The sequence below is a fragment of the Microcaecilia unicolor genome, chromosome 3 (assembly GCF_901765095.1).
Source record: "Microcaecilia unicolor chromosome 3, aMicUni1.1, whole genome shotgun sequence".
NCBI lineage: Eukaryota > Metazoa > Chordata > Amphibia > Gymnophiona > Siphonopidae > Microcaecilia > Microcaecilia unicolor.
The window spans coordinates 208,028,312-208,043,364 of NC_044033.1; the positions used below are offsets into that span (position 1 = coordinate 208,028,312).

Consider the following 15,053-nt stretch of genomic DNA (forward strand, 5'->3'; position numbering starts at 1 on the left):
CTTTGCAGCTTGGGTAGTGAAGATTTAGATATGTTCTTGTTGATCTGATTGTGTTTCTGGTTGGCAGGTCTATGAGCCCTGTTATATATCCTGGGGCTTCGCCGTAGATAATGTTATCCGGAAGGATTGTCTTGGGAAATAGTCTCTTAACCTTCTCAGTTTCCATAGTGTTCTGAAGCACTTTGATGTTACTGCTGATATTTAACTGCCCAGTGATAGATGTTTGTTGAGAATAATTCCTAATATTTTTAGTTGTGTTTTGATTTGGTATGTTTGATGATTGATTATGAAGTTTTGGTAAGATGTTGGGTTGTGTGGGCTGGATAGTACCAGGAATTTGGTCTCTGTTTAGTTTGAGTTTGAAAGTTGTTGCCTAGTTTTCCATGAGTTCCAGGCCTTTTTTAAATTTTCACCATTATTTCTGTGATACTGTTGTGAAAAGGTATATAGATGGTGATGTCGTCTACATATATGAATCGGTGGAAGCCCATGGATGCTAGTTTTGTTCTGAGTGGCGCCATCATTACATTGAACAGTATTGGTGAGTTTGGAGATCTCTGTGGTACCCCACACTCAGAGATCCATGAGGTTGATACCTGGTTAAACATTTTTACGATGTAGGATCTGCTTCTTAGGAAACCATTGAACTGTGCTGCTACTGGTCCGCTGATTCCCATATAGTTTAGCCGGCTCTGGAAACCTGGAAATTCAATGCTGAAACCTGGATATCGCCCTCATTGAATTTCCAGGCATAATGCCAACAGCAGTCAACAAAACGCTGAACACTGCCGGCTCAATATCAACCCTGTGGCTACTAAAGCTGACTTGCCCCCTCCTTCTACTGCTAATATGACTTCCTTACCCTTTGCCACTCTATCCCAAAGTAAGCAAGACAACTACACCAATACTGGTACTATCTTTCGACATCCCCTCCCATCCAAGAACTGCAATATTTGGTGGTGGTGGAGGGAGAGGAAGGTGGGATTCTGGCTCAGTGTTGGCTGCTATGGGATGATGGCACCACCTGGTGGTTGCTGCTGGTACTGTCTGTAACAGGGCTGTAAGAAGGAATATCTCAGGTTTTGTCAAAGCAATGAGTTTATTGTGTGTGCAGACATATCCCAACATGCTTTAGGTTGCATACAGCAAATAGCCAAGAATCAGAGAAGTGTAGTACTATATGTTGTAACACAGCAGGGTGGGTTTAGAACTCAGAGCTCTGAAAGAGTGAGAGAAACAGGTTATGAAGGGGAAGGAGAAAGGGAGGGAGGGAAGAAGGGAGAGGGGCTGCAAAGCAGGCCCAGAGGGAAGGCAGCAGTTTAACATGGGATGCGTCACTGGTGCCAGTGATTTCACGCTGGATGCTTGGAATGCGTCACTGGTTGCAGCGATGAACTGTGGCTTAGGGTCGCAGCAGTCGGAGTGGTTTGGCTTTACAGTCTCCACTCGGGAAGAAGAAGGGGTAGAGTTTCTCAGAGAACGAGCCAGTGAGGGTGTGGAGGTGCTCCATCATTTCTGCGTCGTAAAAGGACACCCGTCCAGCCTCGTAGTCGAGGTAAACACCCACAGTGCTACAGGCAACCTGCCCAAAAGTCCAGTAGCCATTGTCTGGGGTGAGGACGAGCCAGCCTTCCCTGTCCACAGACTCCTGGGCCACCCCAATGTCCCAATCCGGCTGGTCCCCCACTTCCACCTCCCAGTAGTGACAGCCTGAGGAGAAGCCCTGACAGGCCAGCACACAGGCACAGAACGCAAAACGCCTGGGACTCTCAGGCCGTGGCTGAGACGTGTAGCAATACCGGGCACTTGTCCCGTCTTCTGATAGAACCAGGTATGGGTTAGCCGAGAGAGGGTCGAAGGTCATGTCCGCCGGTGCTGTAAAGAGAAAAGAGTACACTATGGGATTGTCTGCCACATCCGGCTGGACTTGGCTGATTCTCGCCGCATTCAGAGCTGTACATGCAGACACACACGTGTTCAAACACAGATGATGTAGACAAGAGAACATGTGCATGTACACACAGACACACCGGGATACATAGACGTGCAAGGGAGATCACACACAGATGCACAAACAGCAGTGTGACCCTTACAAGCCCACACACACACACACACACACACACACACACACACACACACACACACACACACACATGAGACACACACAGATGCACATTTACTGCCTGACACAAGCTTGACTCTGCACCTGTGGGGGAATGACAAAAGTGCAAGTGAAAGCCAGAGGAAGGGAGGGGATGTGGTTAACCCCATCCCTGCTGCAACAGTGGAGCTGGCAGTGCTCACTACAGACAAGACAAACAGAAGCAGAGCATGCAAACCCACGCTCTGTCACATGCACACGCATACAGCCCTGAGTCACACACCTGGAAGGCAGGCAGACACTTTCCTCTGAGCCCTGTTTTCATGGTATGTGTGTGAATGGCGTGTGTACACGTATCTGTCTATATTTGTGTGTTTGTATGTGGGAATCTTTATGTGTAAATGTAAGGCGAATTCTTAGTTATTGAAATAGTTAATTTTAACTGTCATTGTACTGTCATTTGATGTGTATTAATTGATTGCATTGATTTATTATTGTAAGCTGCCGAGAACCTGAAATGTCTAGCTAAGGAGGTATAAAATGCCATGTGACATTCAAAGGACCATCAGGGATTAAACTGAAGTTCTTCGGCTCCAGAGTCCCTACCTGTGTCTCTTCCTCAGGTGCCTGAGGTCTAGAAAGCTCAGGGGCCTGAGCTTGTAAAGACTCTCCTGTATCTCCGATACTAGTGCAGTGACTAAAATTGTGTTATAATGTGTGTGTGTGTGTTAGAGAGTGACCGAAACCAGGGTTCTCGGTTTTGACCAAAACCGAATCAGCAGCCAAAATTTGCCATGCAGTTTCCACTGAAAACGAAGATGAAAACAGCACGTCCTCCACTCACACAGACAGCGGGTTCTCCCAGGCCAGCCGCCACCCTCCACCACCCGATCACCCTCCCTGGGCCTACCTTTAATTACCCTGGTGGTCTAGTAACCACTTCTGGGCAAGAATGATTCTCAAGTGGTTTTTTCCCTGCTGGTTCTTCAGCCAAAATGGCTGCCAGGACTTCCCGCGGCAGCCTTGTGAGACTGCTGTGGGAGGTTCCAGCGGCCATTTTCAGATTGCTACCAAAATATGCGACTGGAGATTGGAACCAGAAGAAGCAGAAGCCAATCTCCAGTCACTTATGTTGGTACATTCTCAAAACGGTCACCAGCACCTTTCACGGCAGGCTCTTGAGGCTTTCGGGTGGTGGGGCGGAGAGTGATCGTGGGGAGTGGGGGGGGGGGGGGGCAGAGTTCTGGCTTCAGACGAAAATACACTGGCATTTTTGGCTGAAACCTAAATCTGGATTTCGGGTCTATTTCGGCGCCGAGTCCGAAACAAAACCCAAAATTTAGTCGGTCTATATTGTGTGCACATCTGTGTGTGCGTGCACGTATGGATGAGTGTATGTACATAACATAAGTACATAAGTATTGCCATACTGGGACAGACCAACGGTCCATCAAGCCCAGCATCCTGTTTCCAACAGTGGCCAATCCAGGTCACAAATACCTGGCAAAAAAGTACAAAACATTTTATGCTGCTTATCTCAGAAATAGTGGATTTTCCCCAAGTCCAATTTAACAATGGTCTATGGACTTTTCCTTTAGGAAGCCATCCAAACCTTTTTTAAACTCTGCTAAGTTAACCGCCTTTACCACATTCTCTGGCAATGAATTCTAGAGTTTAATTACACATTGAGTGAAGAAACATTTTCTCAGATTCATTTTAAATTTACTACATTGTAGCTTCATCGCATGCCCCCTAGTCCTAGTATTTTTGGAAAGCGTAAACAGACACATCACATCTACCCTTTCAACTCCACTCATTATTTTATAGACCTCTATCATATCTCCCCTCAGCCGCCTTTTTTCCAAGCTGAAGAGCACTAGCCGCTTTAGCCTTTCCTCATAGGGAAGTCGTCCCATCCCCTTTATCATTTTCGTTGCCCTTCTCTGCACCTTTTCTAATTCCACTATATCTTTTTTGAGATGCGGCGACCAGAATTAATATTCGAGGTGCGGTCGCACCATGGAGCGAAACAAAGGCATTATAACGTCCTCATTTTTGTTTTCTATTCCTTTCCTAATAATACCTAACATTCTATTTGCTTTCTTAGCCGCAGCAGCACACTGAGCAGAAGGTTTCAATGTTTGCTTGTACGTCCGTGTGTGGATGTATGTTGGTGTGTGTGTGCTTTCGTGTCCTGCTCACCAGGATGAATTAATGACCTCATCTTCTTCCAGGCCGCATACTGCAGGGGCCCCTTGAAGACTCCATGGCTCAGGGCCTCTGACACTACAGACCACTCCCGAGGCCCTTGACTGCACCTGAAGTAAGAGAGAGAAAGAGACCCACAAATCAGTGTGGACACACTACAGGTAACAGGAGGCACCACACCTGATATGGGAAGGGGCTTGACTTACCTGTCCTTCAATGCCACAAGATCCTGAGGGAGCAGAGAGAGGGGAACCGTTAGAAAGGAAGATGCATGCTGTATCCATCATACAAAGCTATACCACATTGTCTCCATTCTAAGTTTCACACTTCCTTCACCCTCCCCTCAATCCTTGCAAGGGTCCCTGAGGTCCAAGATCACAAAACCCTCTTTCACCTTCAGTAAGATGTCCATGTCCTTCACCGCCAGTTTGTCCTGGTACCGCTGGATCTCCTGACCCAGTGCGGTCTTCTCCTGGTGCAGATCCTGGACCACCTTCTGCATTTCTCCCAGAATCCTTTGCTCCTCAGCTTGAAGCTGTACCAGCAAGGCCTCCTCCTCCTCCTCCAGGAACTTCCTTAGCTTCTGGTATTCTGACAAGATGTGCTCCCTCAGCTTGGAGGCCTCCTCCTGCAGGGCCAGTAAAGGGGAAGTCATTGTACTGAGGAAGAAGATACCCTCCCTCCCCCATCGATCCCACACACATTATAACATTGACCAGTATAGAGCAACTGTCATACATACAATTATACCAGAACAGCTATGGAAAATTATGTTCTCCTGTAGGCAAAATGGCTGTTCTTAACATGCATTTCTGGGCCTGGAAGCCAAGGTTGAAGAACTCCAGGAAATTAATGGTATTTTGGTCAAGGATCAGGTTTATCAAACCTGTAAGAATACTTTACGGGTTTTTAAATTTCCCTAAGTCTCCTTTAATAGCTCCCGTGGATATGTTACATAAATATATCTGAGAAGTTTTGACGATACCAGCAGACTCTTTGCCACTAATTGTAAGAGCTCAATATCTCACTCTGTATTCATAGACGGTCGGTAGCCCAACTGTTTGGGGAGGCTAAAGGGGGCGGAGCTTACCTCCATACGCTCCGTGGCAGCGATGTCAATGAAGAAAAAGACACTACAGGCTCGCCGCCAGCTTCTCCCTTCTCTCTGCACACAGTGTCCCGCCCTCGCGGAAACAGGAAATGCATCACCGCAGAAGGCGGGACACTGTGTGCAGAGAGAAGGGAGAAGCTGGCGGCGAGCCTGTAGTCTTTTTCTTCATTGACGTCACTGCCACGGAAATAAAAGATCAAAATGCGCGGGGCGGGGGGGGGTGGGCTACATCACAAGCGGAAGTCCACGATTGGGCTGGGGAGGCTTAGCCTCCCCAAGCCTCTTATACCGGGCGCCTATGTCTGTATTTGTACGAGAAAGAGATCAGTCTGTAATGAATATTACTGAATTCCTGGAATCCTCCCTTGGGGTTGTAACGCAGAGGTCCATTTGCCCTGGAATTGGACTGACCTTTGGTCCTCAAGTCTTTTTTTTCACGTAATAAATGAGAAATATTGTAGCTCAAAAGTTAAGAGTACTTCCTGACTTGCCTAAAATGACCCGGAAGTGACAGCAGCAGTTCCTGGCATTGTGGCCCAGGTCTCAGGCATTGGGTCTGAAATTGAATTTGCAGTTTCCTTGTTCTTGTGTTTTATTGTCTGAAAATAGGTCATTTATATTTTTCCTGCCTAGGCAATTGATTGAATTCTTACAGGCCATGGCCAGAAGGATGCTAGGCTGCATAGAGAGGGGTATAACCAACAGAAGAAAGGAGGTGTTGATGCCCCTCTACAAGTCGTTGGTGAGGTCCCACTTGGAGTATTGTGTTCAGTTTTGGAGGCCATATCTTGCTAAAGATGTAAAAAGACTGGAAGTGGTGCAAAGAAAAGCTACGAAAATGGTATGGGATTTGCATTGCAAACCGTACGAAGAGAGACTTGCCGACTTGAACGTGTATACCTTGGAGGAAAGGAGAAACAGGGGTGACATGATACAGACGTTGAAATAGTTGAAAGGTGTTAATCTGCAAACAAACCTTTTTCTGAGACGGGAAGGCGGTAGAACTAGAGGACATGAATTGAAGGAGAGCAGACTCAGGAGTAATGTCAGAAAGCATTTTTTCACGGACAGGGTGGCGGATATGTGGAATGTCCTCCCACGGGAGGTGGTGGAGATGAAAACGGGAATGGAATTCAAACATGCGTGAGATAAACTCAAAGGAATTCTGTTTAGAAGGAATGAATCTATGGAATCTTAGCGAACATTGGGTGGGAACACTGGTAATTGGGAAGCAAAACCAGCATTGAATAACCGGGCTTAACGCCGATTCCTGGATTTAGCCGACCTGCCTCCTGTCTGGTGACTTGAGCAGCGTGATTGTGTCTATAATTTAAAGTTTATATCCTTTGCTTAATTAATTTTTCCTTGGATCTAATTTATTTGTGGGCAAAATTTTCAATGAATATTTATCTTTTGTTTTTCCTATCGATATAACATTTCTGTTATGTGATTGTATACTAAGATATTTTCAATAAAAACAAAGTTTAAAAAAACAACAACAAACTTTTCTGGTTTCCAATATGGCTGCCACATGACCATATAAGGAGTATTGAACATGGCTGCCACAAGCCCACCTGTATTCCATTGCTGCCTCTCTCTTTTATTTGGGTCACTCTGTTTCACTGACTCCCATAGTCTCTCTCACTTGAAAGTTCCCTTCCTCTAAATTAAATCACACCAGTGGGAGAACCAGAGACCCTCCCCTGCCTTCCTGGGCCTTTGGACAGCAGCCTCTGTATGCCCATCAGTAAGAATTGCCAGGCTGTTCCAGGTGGCCAGAGATAGGCTGGGCTAGGCCTCAATTTACAACCTCCCACGATCTGGAGTCCTCTGCTTTCATCAGGACATATATAGTGTGAGGTGGTGGACAGGCCCTTTTTGGAAGGCCACTTGTTCAGGCCCAGGTGCCCTGGTCACGTCCGAGACATTTTTCACTGCAATTGTCCCTCAGCTACCTATTTAATTGTTTCAAATTTGTATGAACAGCATTAGCATCATAACTATTTCATTTGAATGTCCTAATGCTCCTGTTAAGGTGTTTCATTAGTATTATTTTATTTGTTCAGACCAGAACCGGCTAACGCCGATAACGGTAACATGTAAGCCACATTGAGCCTGCAAAGAGGTGGGAAAATGTGGGATACAAATGTAACAAATAATAATAATAATAATAATAATTATGTTCACAATGTATTATATCTACGTTATTTGAATGTTCTAATGTGTGCTTAGTATTTGTTTATTGGTATCATGATGTCATCGTATCATATCTATGTTATCCGAATGTTTTTCTGTGCCGTCTATTATGGTACTGTTTGTATTGCACTGTCATCATATTTCTCTTATACGATTGTTTTACAGTGCTGTTAAGTGTGTATATTATATCTATGTTATTTGAATGTTCTTCCATAAAAGTCCACTAAATAAATAAACAAAGCAGTACCTTCAGGTTTTGGATTAGCACCTGCTGCTGAGCGTGAGCATCCTGGACAGACTCCCTCTGCTTTTCCAGCTGAAGCAGGCCCTGCCATAATTTCTCCTGGGAATTACACAGACATGTGAGATAAGTCTGCAGATAATCCAGGTTCAACTCCATCTCTGGCCCACCTCCCCTCCTTCCCTCCCTATCACAACTCTGAGTCAGCACAGAGCACAACCAACACCATAGAAGGGAAAGGGAAATGGGACTTGATATACCGCCTTTCTGAGGATTTTGCAACTACATTCAAAGTGGTTTACATAGTATATTCGGGTACTTATTTGTACCAGGGGCAATGGAGGGGTAACTGACTTTCCCAGAGTCGCAAGGAGCTGCAGTGGGAACTGAACTCAGTTCCCCAGGATCAAAGTCCACTGCACTAATGTCGTTTTTCTAAAGAAAGACCGAAAAGGGTAGGTCTCTTCAGCCTGGAGAATACTGGGAGGAGAAATTACAGAGGATTATAAAATCTTGAGTGAGGTGGAACAGATATATTGGGAAAAGTTTGCACATTAAAATAGTAAAGGAAAGGGGAAAGGACTTGATATCAGGGGCATAGCCAGACTTTGAGGTGGGAGGGGGCCAGACCCCAAAGTGAGGGGGCACATTTTGGTCCCCTTCCCCATCACCACCCTCCACCCACCCACCCACTGCCGCTGCTGCTACACAGACCTTGGCTGGCGGGGATCCAACCCCTGCCAGCTGTAGCACCACCACTGCCGCCACCGCATATGCCTTGGTTGGCAGGGCTCCCCAACCCCCGTCAGCTGAAGCGTGTTTTCCAGCGCTGGTCTCTGACGCTGCCACATTTCCTGCCCTGCTCTCTCTTCCCCTTATGTCATTGTCCAGCATGCTCGTTTTAATGAAATTGAGCATGCGCGCGTGCTCAGTTTCACAAAAATGTGTGTGCTGAATATGAGGGGAAGCGAGAGCAGGGCAGGAAATGCAGCGGTGCCTGAGACCAGCGCTGGATAAAATGCTTCAGCTGGTGGGGGTTGGGGACAGTGGCGTAGCCACATGTGGGCCTGGGTGGGCCAGGGCCCACCCACTTAGGGCTCAGGCCCACCCAACAGTAGCACACATTTAGTGGTAGCTGATGGAGATCCCAAGCTCTACCAGCTGAAGACTTCCCCCTGATGGTAACAAAAATGCTAGTCTCCACGCTACCGGCATCTGCACATGCTCAGTTTTCAGCGCATGCCTGCTGCAGACTGCCAAGGTTGAAAGCAGGGCCGCCAAGAGACTGGGCCAGGCCCAGGGCAAGGCCGCCCCCGTGGCCCCCCCAAGGTCACCACCACCGCTCCCCCCTCTACACCCCCCCCCCCTGAGGTCGCCGCCGTCATTCCCCCCCTCCACTCGCCTCCCTCCATCCGCCACCGGGCCGGGCCCCCTGCATTGAAATCACAGCACCTTTCACCTCCGTGTGAAAGCGCTGCAGGCAGCAGATCGCCTCCCTTTAGCCCTCCTTTCCTCCTTGTGTCCCGCCCTCGTCTGACGTAACTTCCATGAGGGCGGGACAGAAGGAGGGAAGGAGGGCCGAAGGGAGGCGATCTGCCTGCAGCGCTTTCACACGGAGGTGAGAGGTGTTGTGATTTCAATGCAGGGAGCCCGGCCCGGTGGCAGACAGTCGATGACGGAGGGTGGGTGGGACTGCGGCACCGGGCCCCCCTTGGAGGCCCGGGCCTGGGGAAGTTTGTCCCCCCTGCCCCCCTCTCGGCGGTTATGGTTGAAAGGGAAGGGAAATGGGCCTTTCTGATGTTTTTGCAACTACATTCAAAGCGGTTTACATTTATTCAGGTTTTCTCAAAAGCTGAGATAATTTTTTGGTTTGGGGGGGGGGAGAACACTTGGTGCCCACCCAGTTCTTGCCTAGGCCCATCCAAAATCTATTTTTTGGCTACGCCCCTGGTTTGGGACCCCCGCCAACCAAACCAGGGGCACAGATTTAGTTTTGGGGGGACTCAGGCCCCCATGGCCCCCCATAGATACGCCACTGTTTGATATACTGTCTTTCTGTGATTACCATCAAAGTGGTTTACATGTTATATACAGGAACTTATTTGGTACCTGGGGCATTGGAAGGTTGTGGGGTCCTTTTACTAAGGGGCACTGAAAAATGGCCTGCGGTAGTGTAAGCGCGTGTTTTGGGCGCACGCAGATCCTTTTTTCAGCGTGTCTGCAAAAAATGCCTTTTTAAAAATTTTTGACGAAAATGGACGTGCAGCAAAATATAAAAATTGGCACGCGTCCGTTTTGGTTCTGAGACCTTACTGCCAGCCATTGACCTAGCGGTAAGGTCTTGCACGTTAACCAGGCGGTAATGACCTACCAGCATCAAATGCCACTTAGCGTGTGTAGAGGACGCGCACCAGAAAAAAAAATAATTTCAGATGCATGTATTGGATGCATGCCAAAAATGAAATTACTGCAAGAGCCGCGTGGTAGTCAGGTGGTAACTCCAAATTGGACTGCATTGGGCGAGTAGACCCCTAAGTGACTTGCCCAGAGTCACAAGGAGCTGCAGTGGGAATTGAGCCCAGTTCCCCAGAATCAGAGTCTGCTGCACTAACCACCAGGCTACTCCTCCACTAGCAACATTCCATGTACAAGCCTGCCCTTGCAGATCAGCAACGCGGCCGCGCAGGCTTCTGTTTCTGTGAGTCTGACGTCCTGCACGTACGTGCAGGATGTCAGACTCACAGAAACAGAAGCCTGCGTGGCCGTGTTGCTGATCTGCAAGGGCAGGCTTCTACATGGAATGTTGCTAGTGGAATAGCAACATTAACATTCCATCTAGAATCTCCAATAGGGAAAATGAAATGGGACTTGATATACTACCTTTCTGAGGTTTTTGCACCTACATTCAAAGCGGTTTACATATATACAGGTACTTATTTTGTACCTGGGGCAATGGAGGGTTAAGTGACTTGCCCAGAGTCACAAGGAGCTGCAGTGGGAATTGAACCCAGTTCCCCAGGTTGTCAGGCTGCTGCACTAACCACGCAACAGGCTGCCCACTGGGGGATTTGAACTCATGAACTTTTTAACACAGGGTACAACCAGGCTCTACCTGGTGTCGGGTGGTTCAGTAGTATTAAAATAAGGGGACACTCCATGAAACCAACAGGTAGCAGATTTAAAACAAATTTAAGGAATATGGGTCCATATTATTATTATTTTTTTTTAATAAAATGGATAAATTAAACCCAGGAGTTCAGGGTCAGGCCTTGTGTAGTCACCGGTACTAAATATTACCAGTGTCTGCATAACTTCCTGGATCACCCAGGCGCTAACCAGCCAGGCCTGAAGCAGTCAGAGGGGGATATTCAGTGACACAGTCTGGTTAATTGCTGCAGAATATCCTGACCTGCTTAGCCGCTCCTGCGGCCTGCCTGATGGAATCATTTTATATATTTATTTATTAGGATTTATTTACCGCCTTTTTGAAGGAATTCACTCAAGGCGGTATACAGTAAGAACAGAAGTAACTAACTGGTTAGTCTCACTCACACACAAGGAGTGAATCAGGCTGCACATACTGCAGCAGGACATGTTTATCCACTCCTACCCTAGCTGAGATAACATTTAATCATCTCTCTCTGACCTCATGTGCAACTTTCTTTAAATTAGTCCCCTTATTCTCTTACCTATCTATATGTTCCATCTTTGCTTATACCCTTTACTGTCAATTAAAATGTTCTATTACGTATTGTGTTGACATTGTAAGTAGTATATTACTAGTATAAAAGGCCCGTTTCGGTAGGCAATGAAACGGGCGCTAGCAAGGTAAATCCCCCCCCCCCCATGCAGTGTCCCTCCTGTCTCCCCTGCCCCCCCTGCAGCCACTCATGTTCAGTGACCCTCCTTTCCCCCTGCCCCCCTTGCAGCATCCCTTCTGTCTCCCCTGCAGCCACCCATCTTGTCTCAGGACCTCCTCCCCACCTCCCTCTTCCCTGCCCCCCCCTGCAGCCATCCATGTCCAGCGACCCTCCTCTCCCCCTGCAGCCACCCATGTCCAGCGACCCTCCCCTCCCCCCTCCAGCTACCCATGTCCAGAGACTCTCCCCTCCCCCCTTGGCGCATCACCCAAGCCCCTACCTCTCCTCTCGGGCACATCAACCCCCTCGCCACCCGCAGCCGCCAATACTAACGCTGTCCTGTCGCTGCTGCGTCTCCTGTTGAGCAGCAGCGGCCGGTACCAAAAGAAAAAAGCCAAAAAAAAGATTTTAAACCTGAAACACGGCTCCGTAGACAGCCATCTGGCATTGGCTGTCATCTCTGCAGCCGCTCCTCCTCTCCCCTCTGACGTTGCTGCGCTCCTCCGGGGTCTTCCTGCAGGGGCAGTGACGTGGAGGGGAGAGGAGGAGCGGCTGCAGAGACGACAGCCAATGCCAGATGGCTGTCTACGGAGCCACATTTCAGGTTAAACATTTTTTTTGGCTTTTTTCTTTTTGTACTGGCCGCTGCTGCTCCACAGGAGAAGCAGCAGTGACCGGACAGTGTTTGTATTGGCGGCTGCGGATGGCTAGGGGGTTGATGTGCCCAAGAGGGGGGTAGGGGGCTTTGGTGATGCGTCGGGGGGGTAGGGGCTTGGGTGTTGCGCCTGGGGGGGTGGCACTGAGAGCTGATTGGTAGGCAGGGGGAGGAGTTTTGCAGAGCAGGGGCTTGGGTGTTGCGCCGAGGGGGGGGCATTGACAGCTGTTTCCCAGGCAGGGGGAGGAGTAGGGAAACACGCTCCGCGTGTTTCCCTACTCCTCCCCTTGCCTTGGAATCAGCTGTCAGTGACGTCACTCACGTCTGAACGTTCTAAACTGCCTAGCAGACCACCTCCGAGAGAGCCACAGTCCCAGGCACATTAGAACGTTGGAGGTGAGAATTATTATATAGGATGCCATACTTTGTATTGTTATTTGAATATTTTTACTGCTGTAATTGTCTTTTGCTCATGTTTGATCTATTCTTACTGTACACTGCCTTGAGTGAATTCCTTCAAAAAGGTGGTAAATAAATCAAAATAAATAAATAAACAAATAAACATGAGCAATAAACAATTACAGCAGTAAAAATATTCAAAAACAATACAAAGTATGGCATAGTTACTACTTACAATGTCAACACAATACGTAATAGAACATTTTAATTGACAGTGTAGGGTATAAGCAAAGATGGAACATGTAGATAGGTAAGAGAGTAAAAGGAGATAGAAAGAAGGGTGACTGACTAATTTAAAGAAAGTTGCATTTGAGGTCGGAGAGATGGTTAAATATTATCTCAGCTAGGGTAGGAGTGGTTAATACCAGGCCCCGTTTTGTTTTTTTTTAAGTTCGTCCACAATTAAGCTGTGGAATTTGTTTGCCAGAGGATACAGTCAAGAAGGCGGACAGGTTCCTAGAGGGACAGTCGGTTAACAATTATTAGCAAAGGCCTGTAGGCATGGGGTGTGGCTACCTCTAATTTCTGGGACTTGGCAACAAGGGAAGGAATTTCTTGATTGAGTTCTGCCGGGTATTTCCAAGTGACCCAGGATTGGCAGATAAATTGCTATGCTCGAAGGACCTTTGTTCCGAGCCAGCACATTATTCGCATAGTGAGAATTGTAAGTGGTGGGATTGGAACCTGCATCTGCAGGTATCCCAACTCTGTGCTAAAAGCACTAGGCTGTCACATTGTGTGAAATGGGGCTGGAATTTGGGTCTGTAGGCTGTGTTATCTCACTAATAAACTGTCAAACGGAGATGGGGTGGTGGTGGTTGGATTGGATTCTGGCTCTGCAGATGTCACAGCTCTGTGCTTTCATATAGATAGCCTCCTCTCTTTCTCACCTTTATCAGCTCCGCAGCTTCGTGCAGGGGTGTCACTCTGTGGCCCTTGTGTTCCTTGGAGACCCCACACACCACACAGAGGGGCTCCTCGTCGTCCTCGCAGTACAGCTTCAGCTTCTCCTCATGCTTGGCGCAGACCGGGGTCCCTGTGGAGACAGGGTCTACGCGCAGGCTGCGTACTCGCTCAGCTATGCTGGCCAGCAGCCGGTTGCTCTTGGGTGGCAGCTGGGGGCAGGTCTCCCGGCACAGCGGGCAGGTGTAGGCACTCCCAGCGCACTCCCAGCAGCGGGTGATGCAGACTAGACAAAAGTTGTGTTCACACTCCAACCTCACAGGGTCCTGGAAAAACTGCAGGCAGATAGGGCAGGTCACCTCATCACTGAGGCTTTCCACCAGCACAGCACATGACTTGACCATCTCTCCCAGTACCTGTGCAGGGAAGAAACCAATATTAACCAGTCAGCCCCGCTCTCTTGCAGTTTCTAGGAGACTTCCAGTGTTGTCCGTGTCCCCTTCCACTTTCCTTATAGCCACCTGCATGTCTGTGCATGGGGGTGGGGGGGGGAGGTTGTAGTTCCATGTCCCCCCCTAACTTAGAAGTTGCACCTTTCATAACTCAGCCCTTTCCCATAATCACTTCACCCCTCTCCAACAGCATCTCTCCTGAATGAATGAGCCCCATTCACTTCATCCCCTCTGATAACATCTCTTCTTACTGTGCCCCTTCTCCCACTCACTCCCCCTCTTCCTGCTGAGTCAGACTGAGACCCTCCACACCCGTAGCCTATTTTAAATTCGCCCTCCAGTTGTCGTCCTCTCGCTGACTCAGAATGAGATGCTCTGGCTCTCGGTTTCAATATCATGACTGATAATTAGCTATTTTTGTTTGGGGAGTGGGGGGGGGGGGGGGGTTCGGTACCTGTCCTTCTCTCTCCATGTCCATTGGCTGGGGTAGGGTGCTGCTGCTTGATATTTTGGGGAGCTCGGACACTCCTGCTGGTGTAGCACTAGCTGATGCATTAGAGAGCATCTTGTCTGTTCATAGGACCCCCTGCACTGTCAACAGGAAATGTGTGAGTTTGTATTTTGAGTGTGTGTGCCTGGAGTACAGATTTCAAATCCTCCTTTGAAGATTCTTATTGGGTAGTTTTGAAACTGAGAAACACCTCTGATGTACTAAACTGTACTTCCACAGAAGACACTGTATACCAGTGGCGTTCCTAGGGGGGCTGACACCCGGGGTGGATCGCCGATGTGCCCCGCCCCCTGGGTGCAGCGCCCCCACCCGGATGCAGCGTGGACCCCCCCCCGGCGAAAGGACACCCCCGCGAA

At 48.4% G+C, this 15,053-nt stretch overlaps 1 protein-coding gene across 1 annotated transcript; it reads right to left on the bottom strand.

Moving 5' to 3' along the window:
- Nucleotides 1–1,103: 1,103 nt before the first annotated feature.
- On the bottom strand, nucleotides 1,104–14,695 carry LOC115464936 (nuclear factor 7, brain-like). Its single transcript, XM_030195325.1, has 7 exons — nucleotides 14,641–14,695; nucleotides 13,722–14,150; nucleotides 7,864–7,959; nucleotides 4,704–4,937; nucleotides 4,516–4,538; nucleotides 4,304–4,419; nucleotides 1,104–1,875 (listed from the first exon to the last, which is right to left on the bottom strand). The coding sequence occupies exons 1-7, from the start codon at nucleotides 14,662–14,664 to the stop codon at nucleotides 1,403–1,405; spliced, it is 1,395 nt and encodes a 464-aa protein (XP_030051185.1). The 5' UTR covers nucleotides 14,665–14,695; the 3' UTR covers nucleotides 1,104–1,402.
- Between the last annotated feature and the right edge of the window lie 358 nt (nucleotides 14,696–15,053).